General features: G+C 36.6%; 2 protein-coding genes across 2 annotated transcripts in view; one reads left to right on the top strand and one right to left on the bottom strand.

The window, feature by feature from the left end:
- Positions 1 to 22,208, top strand: part of ZNF804B (zinc finger protein 804B) — a 505,006-nt gene that overhangs the window by 40,269 nt on the left and 442,529 nt on the right. The gene's annotated exons all lie outside the window — the stretch shown is intronic.
- On the bottom strand, positions 168 to 929 carry TEX47 (testis expressed 47). The gene has a single exon (XM_060108915.1). It carries the CDS (start codon positions 927 to 929, stop codon positions 168 to 170), a length of 762 nt encoding a protein of 253 aa, XP_059964898.1.

The following is a 22,208-nucleotide window of genomic DNA, read 5'->3' as shown; positions in this document are numbered from 1 at the left end:
ACTCAACATACTCTGTAAAGGTTAGTCTATTACCTTTGTGTAGATTGCTGTGTTGTTTCTTTCCTTTTTTAAAGAGAAAAGTAACTTTAGAAATATTTTCCTTTTATTTAAGTAGCATACATTCCTTAAGAGATTTGACTACACTGACCACATCATCTCTCTTCATCCTAGAAGCGGGAAGGAGTGGGCCATACCACCTCAGAATCCAAGGTGACATGTATGGGTTTATTATACATGTTTATGAAAGTTTCTGGGTCCATTAATTCTGCAGAATTGCATACGTACTTTATTATTTGTTCTGGAAGGAGTAATTCGGGTGCAACTTGGTGCAAATTATCACCTGGTCCTTTAGTGCCCACTTTCACAGTCTTAAAAAGATGGAGTGCTAGTTTATGGGTTTGGATGAGAAATTCTGTCATGACCTCTTGTAGGGACAGTGACTGTGTCACATCATCAAGATACATAACTGGCGCTTTTATTACTGAAACATGCCATTGCATAAAGAACCTTGTTGGTATATTGTGGGATGTGACTATAATTTTCATTCCTTGGATAAAAAATTCTGTTTCATCCTTTTCATGGCTAAGATAATCCAAAAGAACTTGGTAAAGAGTACCATTGGAGGACTCCAGGATATGCACAATGGAATTAGGATATATGAGCAATAATCCTGTCACTGCTTCTCCTAGGTGACGTTTCAAAATTGACTGAAACAATTGTTCATAGTATTCAGCAATATCTTTTCTTTCTATGTTTGCTGTTACCCTGGCCACTAGGAACATCCTATGAAGAAGGAATTTCTTTAGTTGTAGTTTTTGCTTTTCTTCCTGAAAATGCAAGTAATTACTACGTGGAACTTGTGGCATTAGAAGACATTCCAGTGGAACATTCTTTTTGTTGGTCTTTCGGGTACGGGCTGAGAAGGACATGATGAGTCCTATTTATTCTTCTAGATGATTCCAGTTTTCAGATTATTACAATATTTACATTATCAGGCTGCCTCTTCAGTGATGAACTCTGTTTCTTCAGGCAAAAAAAAAAAAAGTTTACTCAGTTGATCAAATGCTTTCCAGTGTTATCAATAAACAATGCCTTTGAAATTAAAGAGAATGTTGAAACAAGAATAAAATTATAGAGTTTTGTTTTAAAGTTTACAATAAAATAACTAACACTCACATCCTAGGGAAAAAAACTCTCCAGTAAACTGGGGGGTAGGGAGAAGATAGAACTTACTCTAGAATAAGTTTGTTATGTTGTTGTTTACATTATTATTTTCTTTTTTGATTTATAGGATATTTTTTTCTCAGTGCCCATCCTTGAATCATACACACACCAACACACACACAAAGAGGAATGTATCTGCTGATACTCACTGACAGTAGCATTGATATTACATTAAAATTTCTTTTCATTTATGTAATGATGAATGCAGATTGTTCTTTTTTGGTCAAATTTTTCTTAAAAAGGTATTTTTATGATAATTCCCCAATTTCTTTTATAAATTTAACTGGTCAATAAATTTTTTTAAAATCTGGGGATCTCTTAACTACTAATTGACTTATTTTACCTTTACTCAGTACTCTAAAAGTTAATAGTATTGCTTGGATAATTACAGTAAACTTTTGAAGTAACTAGTTTTGGTTCTTTTTTATTTAACTCCTATCAGTAAACCTCAGAAATGGCTCTTTTTTCTTTCTTTCCTTTTGTTTTTTTTTTTGTTTTTGTTTTTTTTTTTTTTGGTTGCTGCTGTAGGGGTCAGATGAAAAATTCTGTTACTTTTAACTTAGTCTTCTTCTTCTTCTTCCCTGCAGGTCAACTTACCATTTCTTTCTTTTTTCAAGTGCTTCTTCCTTTTAACCTGTCCTCGAGGTCCTGCTTGTCCTCCATCGCTCTTCCAACTGCCAGTGTCTTGGGTGCTCTCAGCTGTCCCGTATTCTGTTCTGGTTTCCATAGTGCCCAGGCAAATCAGAATGTTGGTGCTGTTAAAGGGCCAGAGCGCACTGGCAACTCTGATAAATGGTGGACCTGGATATCTTCCTAGACATATTCTTTTCTTTTTTTTTTCGTCCACAATTTATAGAAGAGGAAACCAAGGTATGGATTAGCTGTGTACCTTGCACACAATTCAAATGTGCTCTCGACAACCTCCCTAACTGTCTACTGAGGGTAAAGAGGTATTTATGCACTAATTAAAGACTAAAAGAACACATACCAGTTTCTGTGTAATGGTGACTGTTACAAAAACGTTCTTCTATAGGGTTTAGTTTTCTTAATTTAATGTAAATTTAAGTTACTTTTCATTTTATTTTTTAATTAATTTTTCTTTTTGGCCACACCACACGGAATGTGGGATCATAGTTCCCTGACCAGGGATGAACCTGCACCCCTTGCATTGGAAGCGCTAAGTATTAACCACTGGACCACCAGGGAAGTCCCTTAAGTTACTTTTTAGAATAAAAATTAACAATATATCTTCAAATTGCATTCACATGAGCCCTAAACCACAATTTTAAAACAAGGTTAGAAAACACCCTTATTCAATTAAAAAAATTAAACCTTAGAATATGTTTCCTCCTCCCCCCAAAGGTTTGTGTTATCCAAACTAATGATCTGGGTTTAATAATATGCAGTGATAAATTGTCCCAGAAAGTGGAGGCTAAGAGGTGATTTGATATTCCTTAATTGTGTGGTACATAAAAATTGGCTATAATTCCTCACTGTGGTTCACTTCGTCACCCCCTGAAACAATACAGTCTTTCCCAGGGTGCATAGAAACTTACCATTGCCCAGTCTAGAGATCATTCTCACCCTCATTCCTACTGCTTTGCAGAGTGTAATTATGTTGACAGCCTCCTTTATAGCCATCTCCACTCCCTTGGTTTCTATGAGTCTGTACTTTTCTGAATTTCTCCCCAAATCTTGATTTGTGGTCAAGCCCAATTCCTTCTCACACCCACCTCTGGGCAAAGCTGAGGCTCTGTTATCATCACACAGCTCCTCTGAGTCACTTTATCTCCTTGGCCAATTTGCTTAGCACCATCTATGTTTCTGTTTTGTGAGGTCAGGTGGGTGGCCCTTGATACCATGCTTTTCTACAGATAGAATGATTGACATTGCTGATTTACCATGGAGTCTTTCCTGCTGAGTCCAGCTGTAGACTTGGACTGATTCTCAATCTAAGGCTCAAGACAGATACAACTGATTTGCTGGGATTGACAAAGAAGAAAAAAAACTGAGTTCCCATTCCAGTATTTTTTTTCTGTACAGAAGACTCCAACTTGTCATCTTATTTACAACTCTTCTCCTTGAAAGTACCTCTACCCTTTCAAATTAAAAAATGCCAACATTGTAACTATTGTTTTCTTTATATTTTCCTTTACAAATATCCCAATTTGTGACTCATTTCACATTTTTCTCTCATCTCCTAGGCCAACATCCTTGGTCTTGTCTTTTCATGTTTCCTAAAAGTTACCTCCCAACTTTATTCTGTTGCTAAGTCCTTTTACTCACTTTGAAATGTTTCTTGATTACCACTGCCTCCTTCATAATCCCAGTTCTTTATTTAGATTATAGTTGGAGTCTTCTACCCTCACTGTTTTCTAGTCTTTTCCACCTCACCTATTCAGCCAAGAGTATGAAACTGTAAGACCTTATGATACGTCTGCTTCATAAACTTCAGAAGATATTAATTTTACGAAGTCTTTCTTGTTTATTTCCCTTCCATAGAATTCTGGGAGAGGGAGCTTCTGCCTTTACCATATCGGAGTGATTTCTGGCACTTACTTCCAATCCACAATTATGGATTATAACAGAGAAAATGGGGACATGCAACTGCAGGGTTTATTACTTAACACTGGCATTGATCAATGTCAGTGGGAGAATTTATAGGCCATTGCTACCCAGAAGCTCCTTTTGAACACACAAACTTAAATTAACCTTTTATACATAGTTAAGATTCTTCCTCTTCATGACACCATTCTTAAATAAAGCACAACTTTTCTACTTTTCTTGCCCCTATGAAAAGGAGCTCAATTGTGATTTTTCTCCCCATGTGGGCTTTGTGTTTTCCTTTTCTTTCATATATCTTTGTTCTTCCAATATAAACCTGATAGAAAAATGATAATCTTTCATCATTATAATTTCCCATGTAAACCACATTAAATATCACTAAGCCATCCCTTCTTCAATAGAGTGATAATCTCTTTTTTGGTGTTGGCTTAAAACATATAAGAAACTGATGTTGACAATTTTGTATGGTTCGACCTAAAACATTTAGAAACAACGGTTTTTACCACCATAGATAATAGTTTGGTCTACATTTTCCCAGTGTATTTTTCTATTTCTTGATGCATTTTTAATTACTGGGGGGCTTCTTCCAAATTTTAGTTTCACTGTCACATGGCGATCTGAAACATTTAAAGGCAACTAACCTTGTTTCCTTGCCTTTCATCAGTCATATTTTTAAGTGTCAAGAGAAAAATTTTGAGCAGATAGGAATAGAAAAAACACAGTTTGGTCTGTTTTTGATTGATTAGTATATGTAATTATAATCGTAGACTCTCCTTTTAATGGACACTTAGCATTTGAGTTTCCAGATGCCACAGTCCTTGTGTTTCATCTATTAAGGGTCAGCTATTTGCCGTCATGTGGTGACTCAAGCGGAAGAACTCTTCTATCTATCCAATGGGATGAAAAGACTTCAGTGTTTCTCCTCCCAGAGAGATCTGTTTAGAGTAGATACCCAAGTTCAAACAACTAACAAGTGGCAGAACCTGAACTGACATTTATTATACTGAGGAGTCCTCTTTCAATTATTCTATCTATCCATTGTTGTTATCAAACTTATCTCACATAAACACACAACATATATTTGTATTTCAGTTCAAGCTGTGCACCTTAATATTCACTATATACTTTACACTCTGGTTTTATTATCTGGAGCCAAATGTTTCTGAAAAAACAACCCCCCAGTGTCCTTTTGTCTTTGTAAGGCAGAAGGAACAGATTAAAAAGATTAAATACCATTAATTGATTATTTACCATGCATCTTCTACTAGATGTTTTTACACTTATTAATCTTTACAACAAGCCTATAAGGTAGATAGAAATTTTGCCAACAATTTATAATAGAGGAAACTAAAGTTATTGGGGGTGCATAGGTACCTTGCACACAATTCAAAAATGCTCTCAACAAACTCCCTACTCTGTCTCCTGAGGGTAAGGAGAAGATGAATTGTTCCCTCTGTCTATTCATGATCACAGGGTCATTCTTTGCTCCTCTATGACATGACAATTCTTCTGGAAATGGAGGATAGCATATGGTTTGGAGAAAGTAAGTTGAAAGGAAAATTTCTACATTATACCTGTGATCCAATAAAATTGATGCACTGTCTTTAACTTCCCATTCATTTCAGATTTATCTACACCTTTGATATGCCAGGTAATATCATAGGCACTGTAAGAAACACAAACATGAAAAACACCTGATCTCTAATTTTAGGAGTTTAGAGTCCAGTAGGAGTGTGAGATGTCCATGAAAAAACAATAAATACCATGCAAATGTTGTTCAGTGCTTTAGAAACACTGAGGTAGAAAGAGTGGCTGGGATTTCTTAGAAACTTTAATGAGAGAGTTCATATTTGGGCATGGCCTTCAGGGAAACAGATTTGGGGAGTGGCTTTGTGAATGTTTCTTGAATTCATTACTTTAGAATGTCAGGATATGCATTAACAGAACTTGATTTCTACATGGAATATCAGATCCCACTCTAACCTTTCACTTGTCCTCGTGTACTAGAAAAACAGAAAACTCTAAATCCCATCCGCTATCTTTCTTTGTGTTTTGACATATCTAAATAATTAGTGTAAGAGAATTAATGGTCTAAATAAATGGCTAATAACTTGGGTAGAACCTTTCACTAAGTGTATACATAAACTATTTTTTGTATTATTATTTTTTAATTGAAGTATAGTTGATCTATAATAGTTCAGTTACACATAAACTATTAAGTATACAACATATACTTGATTTAGCAGAGCAAACCAGAGTGAGCTTCATCACAAAAATCACTAGGTTTTTTTTTTTTTTTCTTTTGCGGTACGCGGGCCTCTCACCGCTGCGGCCCCTCCCGCCGCGGAGCAGAGGCTCCGGACGCGGAGGCCCAGCGGCCATGGCTCACGGGCCCAGCCGCTCCGCGGCACGTGGGATCCTCCTGGACCGGGGCACAAACCCGCGTCCCCTGCATCGGCAGGCGGACTCCCAACCACTGCGCCACCAGGGAAGCCCCACTAGATATTTTAAGACTTATAAAAAAAGAAAACTAGATTACCTTCTCCAGCATTGTCTCTCTTTGCCAAAGCATTATGGAACAGTGTTTGGTAGTTATTTATCAAGGAGAATGCAGGCTAGAAATGCTTTGTTATTTAACATAAACACTTAACATATGTCTACTCTTTGTAGAAAAATATGCCAGACACTGTGGAGACATTCTTGTGAATCAGATATTGTATCTGCTCATGAAAAATTCAGTTCTCTTAGTGGAGCTTAAAGTCTCCACAACTATGTTTAATACAGGGCTGGAGAGAAGAAATACTATAATAAAGACATAAACAATGGACACTGAAGACATAAATGCCAGAACAATTAAATGTGGCTGGAAGAATAAGCAAAGCCGAGCATAAAAAAAGATGTGATTTGTATGTCTGAGTGTGTGTAGGGAGTGGCATTGGGGCAGAGATGGGGATCAGGGAAGGTACAAACAAACTGTAAGCTTGAAGCATAAAGGGCAAAGGGCATACATTCACTTCATTAAGAAAATGACAATAGCTTGGTTTGGCTAAAGTGTAGTTCTCATACCACAGAATCTGCAGATTTGTTAAATTGCCAATTCCTGGTCTCTAGCCCTAAAAGGTGTGAGTTGGTACGCTTAAAGTGAGGGCCAAGAATGTGCCTTTTTGACATGTTCTCCCAGTGGCTCTCTCTATTTCACTTTAAGGCAGAATGGGCTGGCTTGTGGTGATTTAAACCTTGACTATTAGAATCACCTGGTGGAGAACTTTTTAAAAAGCCAGCTGCTGGTTCTTATTTAATTAGTGTGGGATGGAACTCTATATATATGTGAAAGCCTCTCTGGGTGATTCTAAGTGTAGCCTGGAGGAGAACTGCTGGTTTAGGCTCGAGGGTGAGCAGAGGAGAGAAGTGGAAGAGAAGAAAAATAGGAAGTTGCAGCCAGTGTTTGGAGGACCCGCACGCCATGCTCAGAGGTTTGAATTTTACTCTGTGTGTAGGCGGGGATCACGGATTTTTTGAACACCTATAATCGTAACTGTGTTTAGAAAGTTGCCTGTGAAGAACAGAGGAATTAGAGGTGAGGGATGCTGGGGGTAGCCAGAGCAGTTTTAGGAACTCTGTAGTTGGTGAATGAGTGCCCCTACTCTCTGCCAGTCAAAAAGTAAGTTAGTCCAACTTTTCTGGAAAGTAATTTGACGATATGGATTACAAGCTTAAAAATCTCATACTCTTTGACTAAGTAATGTGTTTTCCAGGTACATATCATAAAGAAATAAAATTATTGACAAAGATTTTAATGTAAAGATGGTTATTATAGGAATTAAAAGAGAACTTTGAAAAATTGAATAGCTGTATTAATTATGTTTTACTATGGTGCTTTGAAACCATTTCTGAAGAATATTTTAAATGCAGGGAAAATGGTTATTCTCTGAAGTAAATAATATAATACACAAAATTATATGTAGCATGTGATTCTAATTTTTTTTTAAATATAGAAACCAGAGTAGAGAGAAATCTAGCCAAATGTTAAAACTGGTGGAATTTGGTGATGATATTTGTTTTGTATATTCCAAATATTCTAAGCCTGTCTACATTATTGTTCTGTTCCAAAGAAGAAGTTAACAGTAAAATACCCCAATAAGGCTGTGGTGATGGTTTGATAAAAGGTAATGTGCATGTTGTTCTCTTTGTGAGTCTGGGAGAGGCTAGCTTAACAGCCTTCTGATGGGTAGAACTTGTTAAGTGGCAGGTCCTGAATCAGGTTCAACAAGGGGTGCCTGGGCTTAATGACTGAGAGTCAAGATAAGAAGGCACAGAGATGAAAGATGGAGCAGTTATCAAGACACAGTGCAGGAGCCTCAGTCCAGAAAAACCTAACATGACATGAGATCTTTATATAACTAGCCTAAGGCATACTACCGAGAGAAGGGTTGGTCTTTAAAGATTTTAGCCCAGTTGGACAGTTAGAATCTGAACTAAAGCAGTTGCTGAGATTGAGGAAGATATGCAAGTCATCACCAAGCTATCGATGACTTAATCAACTGGATGTGGGAGGTGAGAGATGCAAGGATTTAAAGATGACTCTGTGGGCTTGAATGTCAGTAACAGAGAAGTCTACGTTTTTGCGTTCTTTTTTTTTTTTTTTTTTTTAAATACAGATGGAGGATAGAGGAAAAAGCCCAGATTTTGGAGGAAAAATAGTTTGTATGTATTATGTTGAAGGGGAGTTGCCATAGAAACATGCAGGTATAAATGCAATTAGAATCTGGAGAACTAGAGAAGTCTGGATTGTGATGCAAATTTGATAGTCATCTGCGTTGAGGGAAGAGTTGAAATCATGGGAACCAATGTGATTGTAAGACATTGAAAGGAAAGGAGACAGTGGAGGTGGAGAAGAGTACCATGTAAACCTAATTTTAAGAAGTGGGCAAATGGGACCCAATGAAAGAGTGGCAAAACATCAGAGGTGGAGAACAAAGAAAACACAAAACCTTGAAGGTCAATATTGGAGAGAGGTTTAAAAGTGGATGGTAGTGATAAAATTCTAAAGAGAGGTCAAAAAGCTTGAGGACTCAGGTGACCTTCTAATGTTGGCAATTATAAGTTTCCTGGAGGCTTAAAAAAATAGATTAAAAAAAATAGATTCAGTAAAATGGCTGAGAGAAACCAGTTTGCAGTTGATCAGTGAACCCATGTAGAATAAGTGGTCAAATAGTAGACCACTCTTCAGAACATTTGGTGATAAAGAATGAAAGTACTTTGATAGTGAATTACAGAGGAGGAAGATTATAGGGTAATTATCCTTCAGTGATCCTAGGTTTTTCTCTGTTAAAAACTAGCATGCTGTGTTTTTCTAAATTGCTGTTGTGTCCAGCCATGAAGGTGGAGTCTGAGAATGGAATGCATTTATACGCTTTGAAAGTATTTTAAGATCATCACTTCTATACAGAGATGTTGGAGACTGCTAATACCACTGAACTCTGAGTTATGTTTACTTTTCCTCCTTTATCAGATTTACTTTCTGGTTCTTTGGCAGATGGATGGCCTCTAAAGATGTATGGCTTACTAACACACTTGTGTGCTTTATGTCGTGTGACATCAACACAACAAATCATAGTTTTTCAAAAATCTCTGAGTAATGGAAAAGTTGCTTCCTATACACAAAGATAATTATGATTGGAGTAATCTTTATATTTTCAGTACAAGTATCTACTCTGGTCCATATAATATACTAGAACACATCATCAGTAAATTAATATCTACTTTGGTGTTTGCTTTTGGTTTAACTTCGATCAGTGTGCTGTGGGGAGTGGAGAAGAGTGAACTAATAAAAGTTTGGAGTTGGGAGGGAACTTAGCACCACTGACAACAAATTCCTCTTACTGTTAAGGAAGACGTGGCACAAAGAGGCTTATTAATAATATGGCGCTCCAGTTGCTTATCTTATAGCAAGGTTGACAAAAACACATATACGTGAAATACTGAAAGAGGGAGGTGATATTTCTTACTAGAGTACTTTTCAGGAAATATGATATATGTTTCAATGAGTAAAGTGGTGCTAGAGCTATTCAAAAAATAGTTATAGGAATCTGAATTTTGTGATGTTCAATAGAGAACCTTTAAGTGTTTTGACCCAGGGAAGTAATATGATGGGTGCCACGTTTAATGGTATTAATAATTGTATTTGAGATGTTTGGAAAGGCATGATTTTAGAGTCAGAAATACCTGCTAAAATATTGTTGTATTCCATATATATAATGAGGATTTAGGCTAGAATGAAACTTTTAAAAACATTTCTTTTTAAAGGAAGAGTATTATTAATCCAAGTCTAAGGAACCACATAATTTTTATTTTATGTAACCAGAGAAGCAATGTAGTTAAAACAACATAGTGAAATATTTTAAAAAATTGTCTGTGTCCTAGACATCTAAATAGATTTTCATTAATTTAGCCAGCAAGCCTTTATCATCCTGCAACCTTTCCAGCCTATGATGAATTCAAAGCTCTTTTGCTCATTCTAATTCAGGAAAATTCCATATTTCTTCAGAAACTACACCCACTAACATTGGCAATTTGGGACATTTCAGAGCCTCATGGGATACTAAATATCATTGGTTTAATGTATGTAATTATAAGGAGCAATCACTTTATTTTTGAAGTGAGTTACAGATAACGAAAGTATACTAGGGTGACTACTTTACTTGGGAGGACAAATTCCCAGGATCTTAAGTAACATGACAGTGGGGGCAGTGTAGGCATCTGGTCCTCAATCATCATTTCTCAGTGCTAGCATCTGCTGGAGATGCATGAATGCCTCTCTGGTCCATGCCTCATCTGTTACTCTAGTTCCTTGTTTCTATGACAGGGACCTCTCAGCGTATATTGCCACTGTTGACCTCAAAGAAAAACCATTTCAATATGAATACTTATCCCAGGAGGGATCCTAGGCAAAACTACACTGGACTCGGTGTGTCTTTGTGTGCTGAAATATTGATAAATAATTATTTTGTGCCTCTTTTAGCCTCGAGAAGTTCTAAGCATTACATTTTGTAAGATATTGACTGCAATAATTAGAAGGTCTAAACTCCTAACCCAGTGATCTAGTTAGTAGAAATAATTATGATTTCCATGTGAATATTTTGTGTTCTTGTAAAACTTTTAAATTTTCAATTGGCTAAGCCACTTTTGTTCAGTTGTGATATACTCAGAAAAATCCAATCATCGATACAAGATGCCTAAAAGCATAACTATAAAGGCAAAATTCTCAGAATCATATAGTAAGTTTTAGGGTCAAATATTAAGGTCATTTGGATCTCCCACTCCTTAGAATTTTCAACTCTTTTGGCCAAATAGCTTGAGTATTTGTTGCACTTGCTGTTGCACTAGTCTGGCCTAGTCATTGCCTGACAGGTTAAATTTCTATCTATTCCACAAAATATTGTACCTAATTACTATGGAACCGTATTCAATGTCTATCTCTTGTGTGTGTATAAATTTTCAGTAATAAGACTGCACTACAGTAAAAAGAAAGCATACTTTTAAACTTCAACTCTTGACTAAAGGCCTACTATGGATTCAGGCTCACAGGATTGCGGGAAGTGATATTTAATGAGTTTCCAGATGTGGAGGTGAATGGTGTGACTTGTTTGCAGTATCTCATCCTTAGTTGTAGAATTTGCCTCCAATGATATACTTAAGAACCAGGCTAGTCTTATATTTTTTATAAAATCATTCTCTAAGACCTATGCCTCAAAAAAGGAGGAAAATTATTCTATTGTATTGAAAAACAATACTGGCCTAGTACATATCATTTTTGCCTTTAAGAAACTGTGAATTAAAAAAATAGTCAATAGCTTTTTTGACTGAAGACAACTTTACACTTACAACTTATACTTTTAAAAAGTGGATCTTTAGAAAAAAAATCTTTTCAGGGAAAACTAAAGCATACTCATGCTCTGCAAAATTTTAAAAATATGTTATTAGGTTGTGATTGCTGTTTTCTATTTGACTTATTAATTTGCTTTAAGTGGCATAATTTTACTATCATCCTTTATAGTTAAGCCATTTTTATATGGTGAAATAAAAAGCTGGGCAATGAAAGGAGCAAAAATGAGATTATGTTATAAAAAGTTAAATTAAAGAAGAAGAGATTTGTATTCGTAGGGTGATGGTAAAGTGAAATAAAATTCAGCCACAGCATACAGGGATCTGGATTAAATCTTGAATGCTTTGTGTTACATGAGTAGAAAAGACCCATCATCCCTCTGAATACTTGATAACGTCTGAATGGAGAGAGTGTTGCTACAGCAGTATCTGGGATATACAATACAATCAGGGTATCTGAAGCCAGAATCTATTTATCTTAAATTAATCATTTTTCTGAGTAGGCCGATGATAATCCTGGTGCTGGATGCCAATGTCTTTTTATTCACGGCACAGACACAACTGGAGCTCTCCTAGATTAGTGAGAACTATACAATATGAAGGATTTCAGCTGTAACTCTTCTATAAGTTTATGGACTGCTTTTTTGATTTTTGACATTCTTTTGGCATTGAGAATCAGTAAATAATTGTTTCTAAAATGAGCACATTTAGAGCACAATTGAGCACAATTAAGTCTATTTTACCTTTCTGCCTTCAGGAGAGTATAAACAGGGTGTTCTAAATATGAAGCAGCAGCATTGTTTCTCCTTCGCTATTAAATTCTATAGTCAAATTGGCGTTTCTATAACTGAAGTGAAAAAGACTCCACTAAGGTGCTGAGCTCTCTGGGTGCTGGGACTCTACTGTCAGTGGGAGCTATAGGGTGCAGGGCAGCATGGTGGCTCTGATACAGCTAACTTCCTATGCCCATGTGACACCACATTGCAGGCCAAGCAATTGAGCTCGCACTTTAATTCACTCTCTCTTCCAAAAAGTAGACTGGAGACGTGGTCTGATTCTTTTTAAATAAATAAATAATAAATTTTTAAGAAGTAGAACTTATTTCCTAAGCTTTGTCAGTTAAGTGTTATATTATCAACTTGCCTGGGGTAGAAGGTAGGGTAGCAAAAAGACAGGGAAGTTTCTTTGCCCCCAAACTGAACGGTTTACCCGTGATTTAACAATCTTCTCACTCCTGCTTTCTCTCCAAATTCATGTGCATATGTATGTGTTCATCAGGAGAAAGACTTTAGACATTGTGACTGCTAGCTGTAAGAGAGATCTAAAATTCAGTCAAATGTTGTGGAATATATATATATGTAGGAATTGTGGTCCTAATGGAAAGAAAGAATCTAAAAATAATTCAGAACTGAATGAAGCAGTGTCTCAACATTGTTGGATTTAATTAAATGGCATAGTTAGGATGAAAGTTAATCTAACTTAAAAATTTGGGAAGGGTATGAGTAAATCTGGAATATGGGCTATGTCACTTTCAACGTTTTGAACTCAACCCTCGCTAAGTTACAAAGTCCCTGTTATAGACTATGAATAGGTCTCAAGGCGACCATTAATGGCACTGACCAAAATCCAGTCAGCAGCTTGGTGAAAATCTCCAACCAACATACAGCTTCAATTGGCTGAGAAGGTAACCTCAAAACTATTTGTAGTGATATCCATTCCTTCATGGATAAAGAGCTTTTAACCTTGGAAGATTTATAATTTACAGTAGAAATATTTAGCATAGTTAAATGTTTAGCAGCAATATTTTTGTGTTAAGAAGAGATCTGTGCATACTTGATATTTAAGGATTTCTAGTGTGTAAGAGAATTTGCTCCACCAAGTAGCAGCCTAGCCTTTTGATCCTATCTTAAAATGTGTAATAGAATAAATTATTTAGATGTTTTGATTGATTCACTTTAAGTTGAAATCATAACAAGTTATGTATAGTATTGGATCATTTGAGATTTTATATATTTATCTATAATCTATCCATCTATTTATCTACCTATCTATTCAGTTTGTCAGACAATTTTTAAAGGGATAGCTTTTAAAACAAGAATTAGTTTTAAAAATTGGACCAGTTATCAATCAAAATCTTCTTATAAGTTACTATTAAAATATTTTAGACTAATAATTTGTAAATTGATCTAAAAACTTAAGGGTGAGTTAGGCTTTTAAATTTGCACCTTGAATAAATTTAATATTAAGCTTTCAAACCAAAGGAAACCTAGGAATGGTCTTTTCTATGCATAAAATCTTCTCTCAAGGACACAGAAACACTCTTTATTGACAACATTGATTTGTCTTCTACCTTATCAGAATGTGAGGAGATAGCAGTCAGTACTTCAGTTAGTTCAGAGTGAATGCCTCCTGTCCACGTGTCCTCAGCCTCTCAGCTGTGTTGCTTCTTCTGACAGTGGAAGGTTGCCATCATTAATAATGGCGATTAGTGCCACCTCTCAGAGACCAAGGTAAAGCAGTATAAAAAAAACTGAGAAGTGGCTCATATGCATTCTGTCCAGGTTTCCACTCCTTTATTATTTTATATGACCAGGTCATATACATTTCTTATAGAAAATTTTAAAAACAAAGAAAAGGAACAAGAAGATCATATTTACCTGAACATCACAATTCAAGAAATTAACAATCATGCATATTCTGTGATTCTCTTTTGCAATTGCAGCTGTGTGTAGTTACGTGTTTAGTTTCACATATAATGAGTTTTACTTAATATACATCACTGATGTTGTTACACACACACACATACGTTTTCCACCCTGTGTTATTATGGCTTTCTACTTTGCTTTTACCACTTAGTAACATATTATGAATGCCTTTTAGTGTTAATAAAACATAAATAAATACAAAAGTACATTAAAAGTATATTTTAAAAACCTGTGTAAAAGTATATAAAGGCATACACAATGTGTTAATAAAACATAAAGCAATAAAATTATGTTTAATGGCTACATAGATTACAATGTACAGATGCTTTTATTAACAGATCCTCTACTCTTGAGCATTTTAAATTGTCTAAATCTTTCTTAAAATAAGCAACACTAAATGAACATCTTTGAATCTTCATTTTTGTTAATTCATTTCATAATTTTATTAAGACAATTCCAGATGCGAAATATCTAGAGGAATGATTATATATTTTGTAAGGGTTTAGAATCATACTGTCAAGCTCCCCTCCAGAAATATGAACCAGTTACTGCCCAGCTATTTCTCTAAAGAGCCCTAGTTTCTTTTAGTTGAGAATGATGTTTAGAAATTAGTATCTGGGCCCTAGGTCTACTAGTTGCTGTTGAAATGAAACTGATCCCAGGTCCTCCTCAGTGGACAGTTCACACACACACACACTCTCTCTCTCTCTCTCTCCCCCTCTCCCCCTCTCTCTTAAATTGATATTTCTATATATATATATTGAAAATCATTTGTTCATGCTGATTGATACCTCCAATTCCAATTCATCACCATAGGATAGTGTTCTAGTTTTCTTTCCATGTTTGTAACTCCTTTCTTTAACAGCAAGATGCCTGTTGCCTTCTCCCCATGTGATTACTTATTCACCACACTTGAACTGCATCCTTCCTTAGCAAGCTGCCTACCCTCTGCGTGGGTGGTTAGTACTGCCCCAGCCAGTGGCTTTGTGACTGAATTATCCATGCAGGAGAAGAAAGGAAAGGGAAAGGGTAAAGAGAAGATATCAGGGCCATTTTTTTCTGTTTAAAACCTTTTTTATTTGTAATTGTATTTATAAAAATAAACTTTTATTTTAGAATAGTTTTAGGTTTACAAAAAAATTGCAAATATAGTACAGAGAATTCTGGTTTACCCCACACCCATCTTACCTGTTAAGATCTTACAATAGTATATTTGTCACAACTAATGAACTGACGTTGATAGATTTTTATCAGATATAGTCCATACATGATTAACATTTCTAGTAACATTTTTAAAGGGAAAAAATTATTTTATTCCTGTGTTTTCAATTTACCCTTTATTTTCACTGCAATTTCCCCCACTGGACTCAATTGTTATTCAGATAGAGAACACTGAAATTGCTGGTGTGGTAGGAATTCCTAGGAGATTATCCTCCTTATTTATAGATTTTCTGGGGTTTTGCTGCAGCAACCTGTTATCTGTAACCCACCGTGCTTTTTTTTTTTTCTTTTACTAGACAGATAATCTTATGAGGTAAGGTCTGCAAAGTGCCTGGCACAGTGCCCAGGCCATGTTATTTATCAGGCACCAAGTGCACAGCATTAGGGGGCTATGGGTTTTTTCAGTGGCCTGCAAAAATAGGTTTGACACCAAGAAAAAAAAACTATTCCCTGGAAATTATGAAAAAAGGCAAACTCTAAATGAATAAATGTTTTATTAAATGTCTGTGAAGTATAACATTATTGTCAACTTCATGAGTTGTTAAATGTAGTATTCACCAAAATGTCATATTTGAAAACAATTTGTAGGCTGGATTTTCCACAGAATGATTGCTGAGAAATCAGAGCTTATTCTAGTTAAATGAACAATGTGTAGTCAATAATTTCAAAAGCAAAGTGATAATAGTAATTATGTCTAATATTTTTCCCAGCTGAAATTATTTTAATATGGGATCAGAATGAATTTTAATATGCTTGTTAGAATACCTATGAGGATCATAAAAATTTCCCACCTAGTATGTAGTGAGTGACCAGCAAATGTTACTTCTCTTTCCTGCTCTTTCTCTATTTGGATGAATACTTTATACCATGGGAAATAATGACTTGATAATGTAGAAATTACACTCAGTGGCAAATTCCAACAGATTTGGTGATTTTAATTCGTTTTGAGGAATATAGTAGAAGTAGGATATAGTGAGAAGAAACCCAGACTTGTAGGCTGAAGTGTTGGCTGACTTTCTGCTCTGCCACTGAACTTGCTCCTAAATATCAGGGTGCTGCATGCTGTCTGACTTTCGATTGCATCATCTGTAAAATACTAATTGCACCTGTGTATCTACCCAGAAGTAATGCTTCTGAAATCACTTAGTGAATGGTCAGGTCTATCAAAATGATAAATGAAATTACTGATCATGATTCTTATTGTTGGCACCACTATGGTGTTTATTTAGATATATGTCAGAAACAGTAAGGTTGACATAATCAGAACATTTTAGGCTCGTCCCATAGTTTTTTTGTTTTTTCTTTTTACATCTTTATTGGAGTATAATTGCTTTACAATGGTGTGTTAGTTTCTGCTTTATAACAAAGTGAATCAGTTATACATATGCATATGTTCCCATATCTCTTCCCTCTTGCATCTCCCTGCCTCCCACCCTCCCTATCCCACCCCTCTAGGTGGTCACAAAGCACCAAGCTGATCTCCCTGTGCTATGCGGCTGCTTCCCACTAGCTATCTATTTTACGTTTGGTAGTGAATATATGTCCATGCCACTCTCTCACTTTGTCCCAGCTTACCCTTCCCCCTCCCCATATCCTCAAGTCCATTCTCTAGTAGGTCTGTGTCTTTATTCCAGTCTTACCCCTAGGTTCTTCATGACATTTTTTTTTCTTAAATTCCATATATATGTGTTAGCATACGGTATTTGTCTTTCTCTTTCTGACTTACTTCACTCTGTATGACAGACTCTAGGTCCCATAGTATTTAATGTCAGTTTTTACAAAGTACAGATTCTGAAAGTAAACAACAGCAGGAGATATTAGAGTGCTTGACTGTATTCTCTCCCTTGCCCATTGTAACTCCCTATGAAAGTACATCCCCACTTTCTCTGTCTCCTTGATTTATTCTTAGTTCCAATGAAGAGTAGGATGCCTGAGGCATTTTAGGACCATCACCCGATGATAGTTTTCATCAACTTCTACCTGCTGTATTAGATGATACACACTCATCTAGAATGCTTTCTCCTTACTGATTTGTCCCAGAGACACAATAATGCTTTGGCTATACACTTTCTCATAGGTTTTAGAAATCTATGAAGATGGAAAAAATCTATTAAAATCTACCCCCTGAACAATTATATGAAGAACATGAATTTTTAGGTAGCAAGTCATTATAAAAATCTATAAATTAAAAAAGTCCTATACACCAATAAGTTTAGCAAAATTGTTCTAAGACTAAAAGAAATTACGATTTTCCTGTTTAAATGACAGCCTGGCATTTATTGAAGATTCCTCAAAATGGTTGGTACCTATGTTTTGGGATCAACCATTTCTAAGCTCAAGAAACTGATCCTGGTTTTGCTCAGGACGTATAGTTTGTCTTGTTAAGCTTTTTAAAAGTAACTTTTGAAGATCCTCTAGACATTTTTCATCTGTTTTCTGAACTTAGTGTCATTTTAAGTTGTAATGAAAGCTCTATCCCAAATGTTGTATGGAATAAATACTTCTATGCCACTTCTTTCTTTAGCAGTACAGGCATGACCTGAAATGAGAAAAGCTTTTCTTTTAGTTCCAAACTAATTTAAGAACTCTAAGGTGGACATACAGATTCATAATTGGTAATACCTTTCGCAGGATAGAGGCAGTCTATATTATATAATACATTCTTAACAAATATGTTTGAGAAATCAAATGTCTGAAAAACGAACAAAATACTTGATTTTTTTTTTTTTAATGGAGCAGGTGTGGTGTTCCATTTTTGAAAAGCTAAAAATTAGCACTATTTTGTTAAATACCATCCCTGCAGGCAATCCAGTGGGTGGGTGTGAACCTTTACAGGCACAAGGGGAAGGAACAGCCAAATGGAATCCTGTCAGCTCCCTCCGGAAAACCAGAGATATCAATCTGTGAACCTCCCTCTCACAGAACTCCTGCTTCTGTCTGATTTCTTCCAGGGGGCCTTGATCAGAATGTTGGGTGGCTTTCAGTCTTTAAAATCTCCTAGCCTGGGGCCTCACGGTGTTCTGCAGCACAGCTAAGACAAAAGGGAGCGGGGCCGATAACCTACACTTCTGCGTGGGGCCCCGGGGGTGAGGAGACTCCCCAGCTGCCCTCCACAGGAGCCTCCTCTTCCAATTGCTACTCTCATCGCCTGGAGTTGAATTAGGACTGAGGAGGAAGAAAGGGTTTGGAAGGAAAGGGGAGACTCCATGGCGTAAGGGGGTAATTCTAGCTGTGGATGATTAAAATGCATTAACAGACAACTTGAGGTGTCCTCTAGTGCTAGGAATCTGCCTAGGACTCCTCAGCATGGAAGAGAGAGGGGGATAGAAGAGACTGTGGCTACCTTGTGGTGAACATGGTCACAAAGCATGTGGAGTGTTTGGCTTCGCCGGTGCTGCTACAAATAATAGTCTACAAATGGCACCATCACATCATGAAGGCTGACCTCCCTTCCCTTGCCCAAATCTCCATGGATTTCTCTAAATCACTCACAATCACTTCTAGTGGGGATTTTAATTCTGAATTTGGCCTATGAAAGGTGGTTTAGGGCATGGATTTATAATACACAGCAGTATTTATTGTGTAAATGTCAAGAACGACCTTTGTAATGTGAGTTTACAAAGAAACTACGGTAAAACCATAATTCCCTGGTCACGATAAATCCTGGCCAACAAGTCCAGGTCCAGTGGGCATCGCTAAGTGTTCATAGTAATCCCAAGACTGCAATTTGTATTTGTTGAAATCTTACTTCAAATGAAAGAATTAGTTTTAAATAATGACCAGATAAAAAGAATCTATTTGTGACTTAACTCAGTATTCCTAGTTTTTCTGTGTTTTTGTTTTTTCTCTAATAGATCTTTATTGGAGTATAATTACTTCACAATACTGTGTCGTTTCTGTTGCACAACAAAGTGATTCAGCCATATGCATACACATGTCCCCATATCCCCTCCCTTTGAGCTTCCCTCCCATCCTCCCTATCCCACCCCTCTAGGTCATTGCAAAGCACCAAGCCGATCTCCCTGTGCTATGCAGCTGCTTCCCACCAGCCAGCTCTTTTACATTTGGTAGTGTGTATATGTCGATGCTCCTCTGACTTCGCCCCAGCTTTGCCCACCCTACCCCATGTCATCCAGTCCATTCTCTATGTATACCTCTTTATTCCTGCCCTGAAATTAGGTTCATCAGTACCATTTTTTTTTAGATTCCATATATATGCATTAGCATATGGTATTTGTTTCACTCTTTCTGACTTACTTCACTCTGTATGACAGACTCTAAGTCCATCCACCTCACTACAAATAACTCAATTTCATTTCTTTTTATGGTTGAGTAACATTTCATTGTATATACGTGCCACATCTTCTTTATCCATTCATCTGTCGATGGACACTTAGGTTGCTTCCATGTCCTGGCTATTGTAAATAGAGCTGCAATGAACATTGTGGTGCATGTCTATTTTTGAATTATGGTTTTCTCAGGGTATATGCCCAGTAGTGGGATTGCTGGGTCATATGGTAGTTCTATTTTTAGTTTTTCAAGGAATCTCAATATTGTTTTCAATAGTGGTTGTATCAATTTACATTCCCACCAACAGTGCAGGAGGGTTCCCTTTTCTCCACACCCTTTCCATCATTTATTGTTTCTAGCTTTTTTGATAATGGCCATTCTGACAGGTGTGAGGTGGTACTTCATTGTAGTTTTTTTTTTTTTTTTTTTTTTGCTGTACGCGGGCCTCTCACTGCTGTGGCCTCTCCCGTTGCGGAGCACAGGCTCCGGACACACAGGCTCCGCGGCCATGGCTCGCGGGCCCAGCCGCTCCGCGGCATGTGGGATCTTCCGGGATCGGGGCACGAACCCGTGTCCCCTGCATCGGCAGGCGGACTCTCAACCACTGCACCACCAGGGAAGCCCTCATTGTAGTTTTGATTTGCATTTCTCTAATAATTAGTGATGTTGAGCATCTTTTCATGTACCTCTTGGCCATCTGTATGTCTTCATTGGTAAAATGTCAATTTAGGACTTCTGCCCATTTTTTAACTGGATTGTTTGTTCTTTTGATATTGAGCTCCATGAGCTCTTTGTATATTTTGGAGACGAATCCTTTGTCATTTCATTTGCAAATATTTTCTCCCATTCTGAGGGCTGTCATTTTGTCATGTTTATGGTTTCCTTTGCTGTGCAAAAGCTTTCAAGTTTAATTAAGTCCCATTTGTTTATTTTTGTTTTTATTTCTGTTACTCTAGGAGGTGGGTCAAAAAAGATCTTGCTGTGTTTTATGTCAAAGAGTGTTTTTACTATGTTTTCATCTAAAAGTTTTATAGTGTCTGGTCTTACATTTAAGTCTTTAATCCATTTAGAGTTTATTTTTGTGTATGGTGTTAGGTAGAGCTCTAATTTCTTTCTTTTACATGTAGCTGTCCAGTTTTCCCAGCACCACTTATTGAAGAGGCTGTCTTTTCTCCATTGTATGTTCTTGCCTCCTTTGTCATAGATTAGGTGACCATATGTGTGTGACTTTGTCTCTGGGCTTTCTGTCCTGTACCACTGATCAATGTTTCTGTTTTTGTGCCAGTACCATACTGTCTAGATTACTGTAGCATTGTGGTATAGTTTGAAGTCAGGGGGCCTGATTCCTCCAACTCCGTTTTTCTTTCTCAAGATTGCTTTGGCTATTCGGGGTCTTTTGTGTTTCCATACGAATTGTAAAAATTTTTGTTCAAATTCTGTGAAGAATGCCATTGGTAGTTTGATAGGGATTTCATTGAATATGTAGATTGCTTTGGGTGGTATAGTCATTTTCACAATGTTGAGTCTTCCAATCCAAGGACATGGTATAGTTCTCCATCTGTTATGTCATCTTTGATTTATTTCATCAGTGTTTTATAGTTTTCTGAGTACAAGTCTTTTGCCTCCTTAGGCAGGTTTATTCCTAGGTATTTTAACTTTTTGTTGTAATGGTAAATGGGAGTTTTTCCTTAATTTCTCTTTCTGATTTTTCGTTGTTGGTGTATAGGAATGCCAGAGATTTCTGTGCATTAATTTTGTATCCTGCAAGCTTACCAAATTCATTGATTAGTTCTAGTAATTTTCTGGTGGCATCTTCTATGTATGGATTTTCTATGTATAGTGTCATGTCATCTGCAAACAGTGACAGTTTTACTTCTTCTTTTCCAATTTGTATTCCTCTTATTTGTTTTTCTTCTCTGCTTGCTGTGGCTAGGACTTCCAAAATCATGTTGAATAATAGTGGTGAGAGTGGACATCCTTGTCGTTCCTGATCTTAGTGAAAGTGCTTTCAGGTTTTCACCATTGAGTGTGAAATCAATGCTTGGTGTGGGTTTGTCATATATGGCCTTTATCATGTTGAGGTAGATTCCCTCTATGCCCATTTTCTGGAGAGTTTTTATCATAAATCGGGGTTGAATTTTGTCAAAAACTTTTTCTGCATCTATTGAGATGATCATATAGTTTTTATTCCATAATTTGTTACTGTGGTGTATCACATTGATTGATTTGCATATATTGAAGAATCCTTGCTCCCTGGCATAAATCCCACTTGATCATGATGTATGATCCATTTAATGTGCTGTTGGATTCTGTTTGCTA

Source organism: Mesoplodon densirostris, chromosome 9 (genome assembly GCF_025265405.1).
Source record: "Mesoplodon densirostris isolate mMesDen1 chromosome 9, mMesDen1 primary haplotype, whole genome shotgun sequence".
NCBI lineage: Eukaryota > Metazoa > Chordata > Mammalia > Artiodactyla > Ziphiidae > Mesoplodon > Mesoplodon densirostris.
The sequence above is the reverse complement of the archived record's forward strand: the minus strand, read 5'-3'. Positions and strand labels throughout refer to the sequence as shown.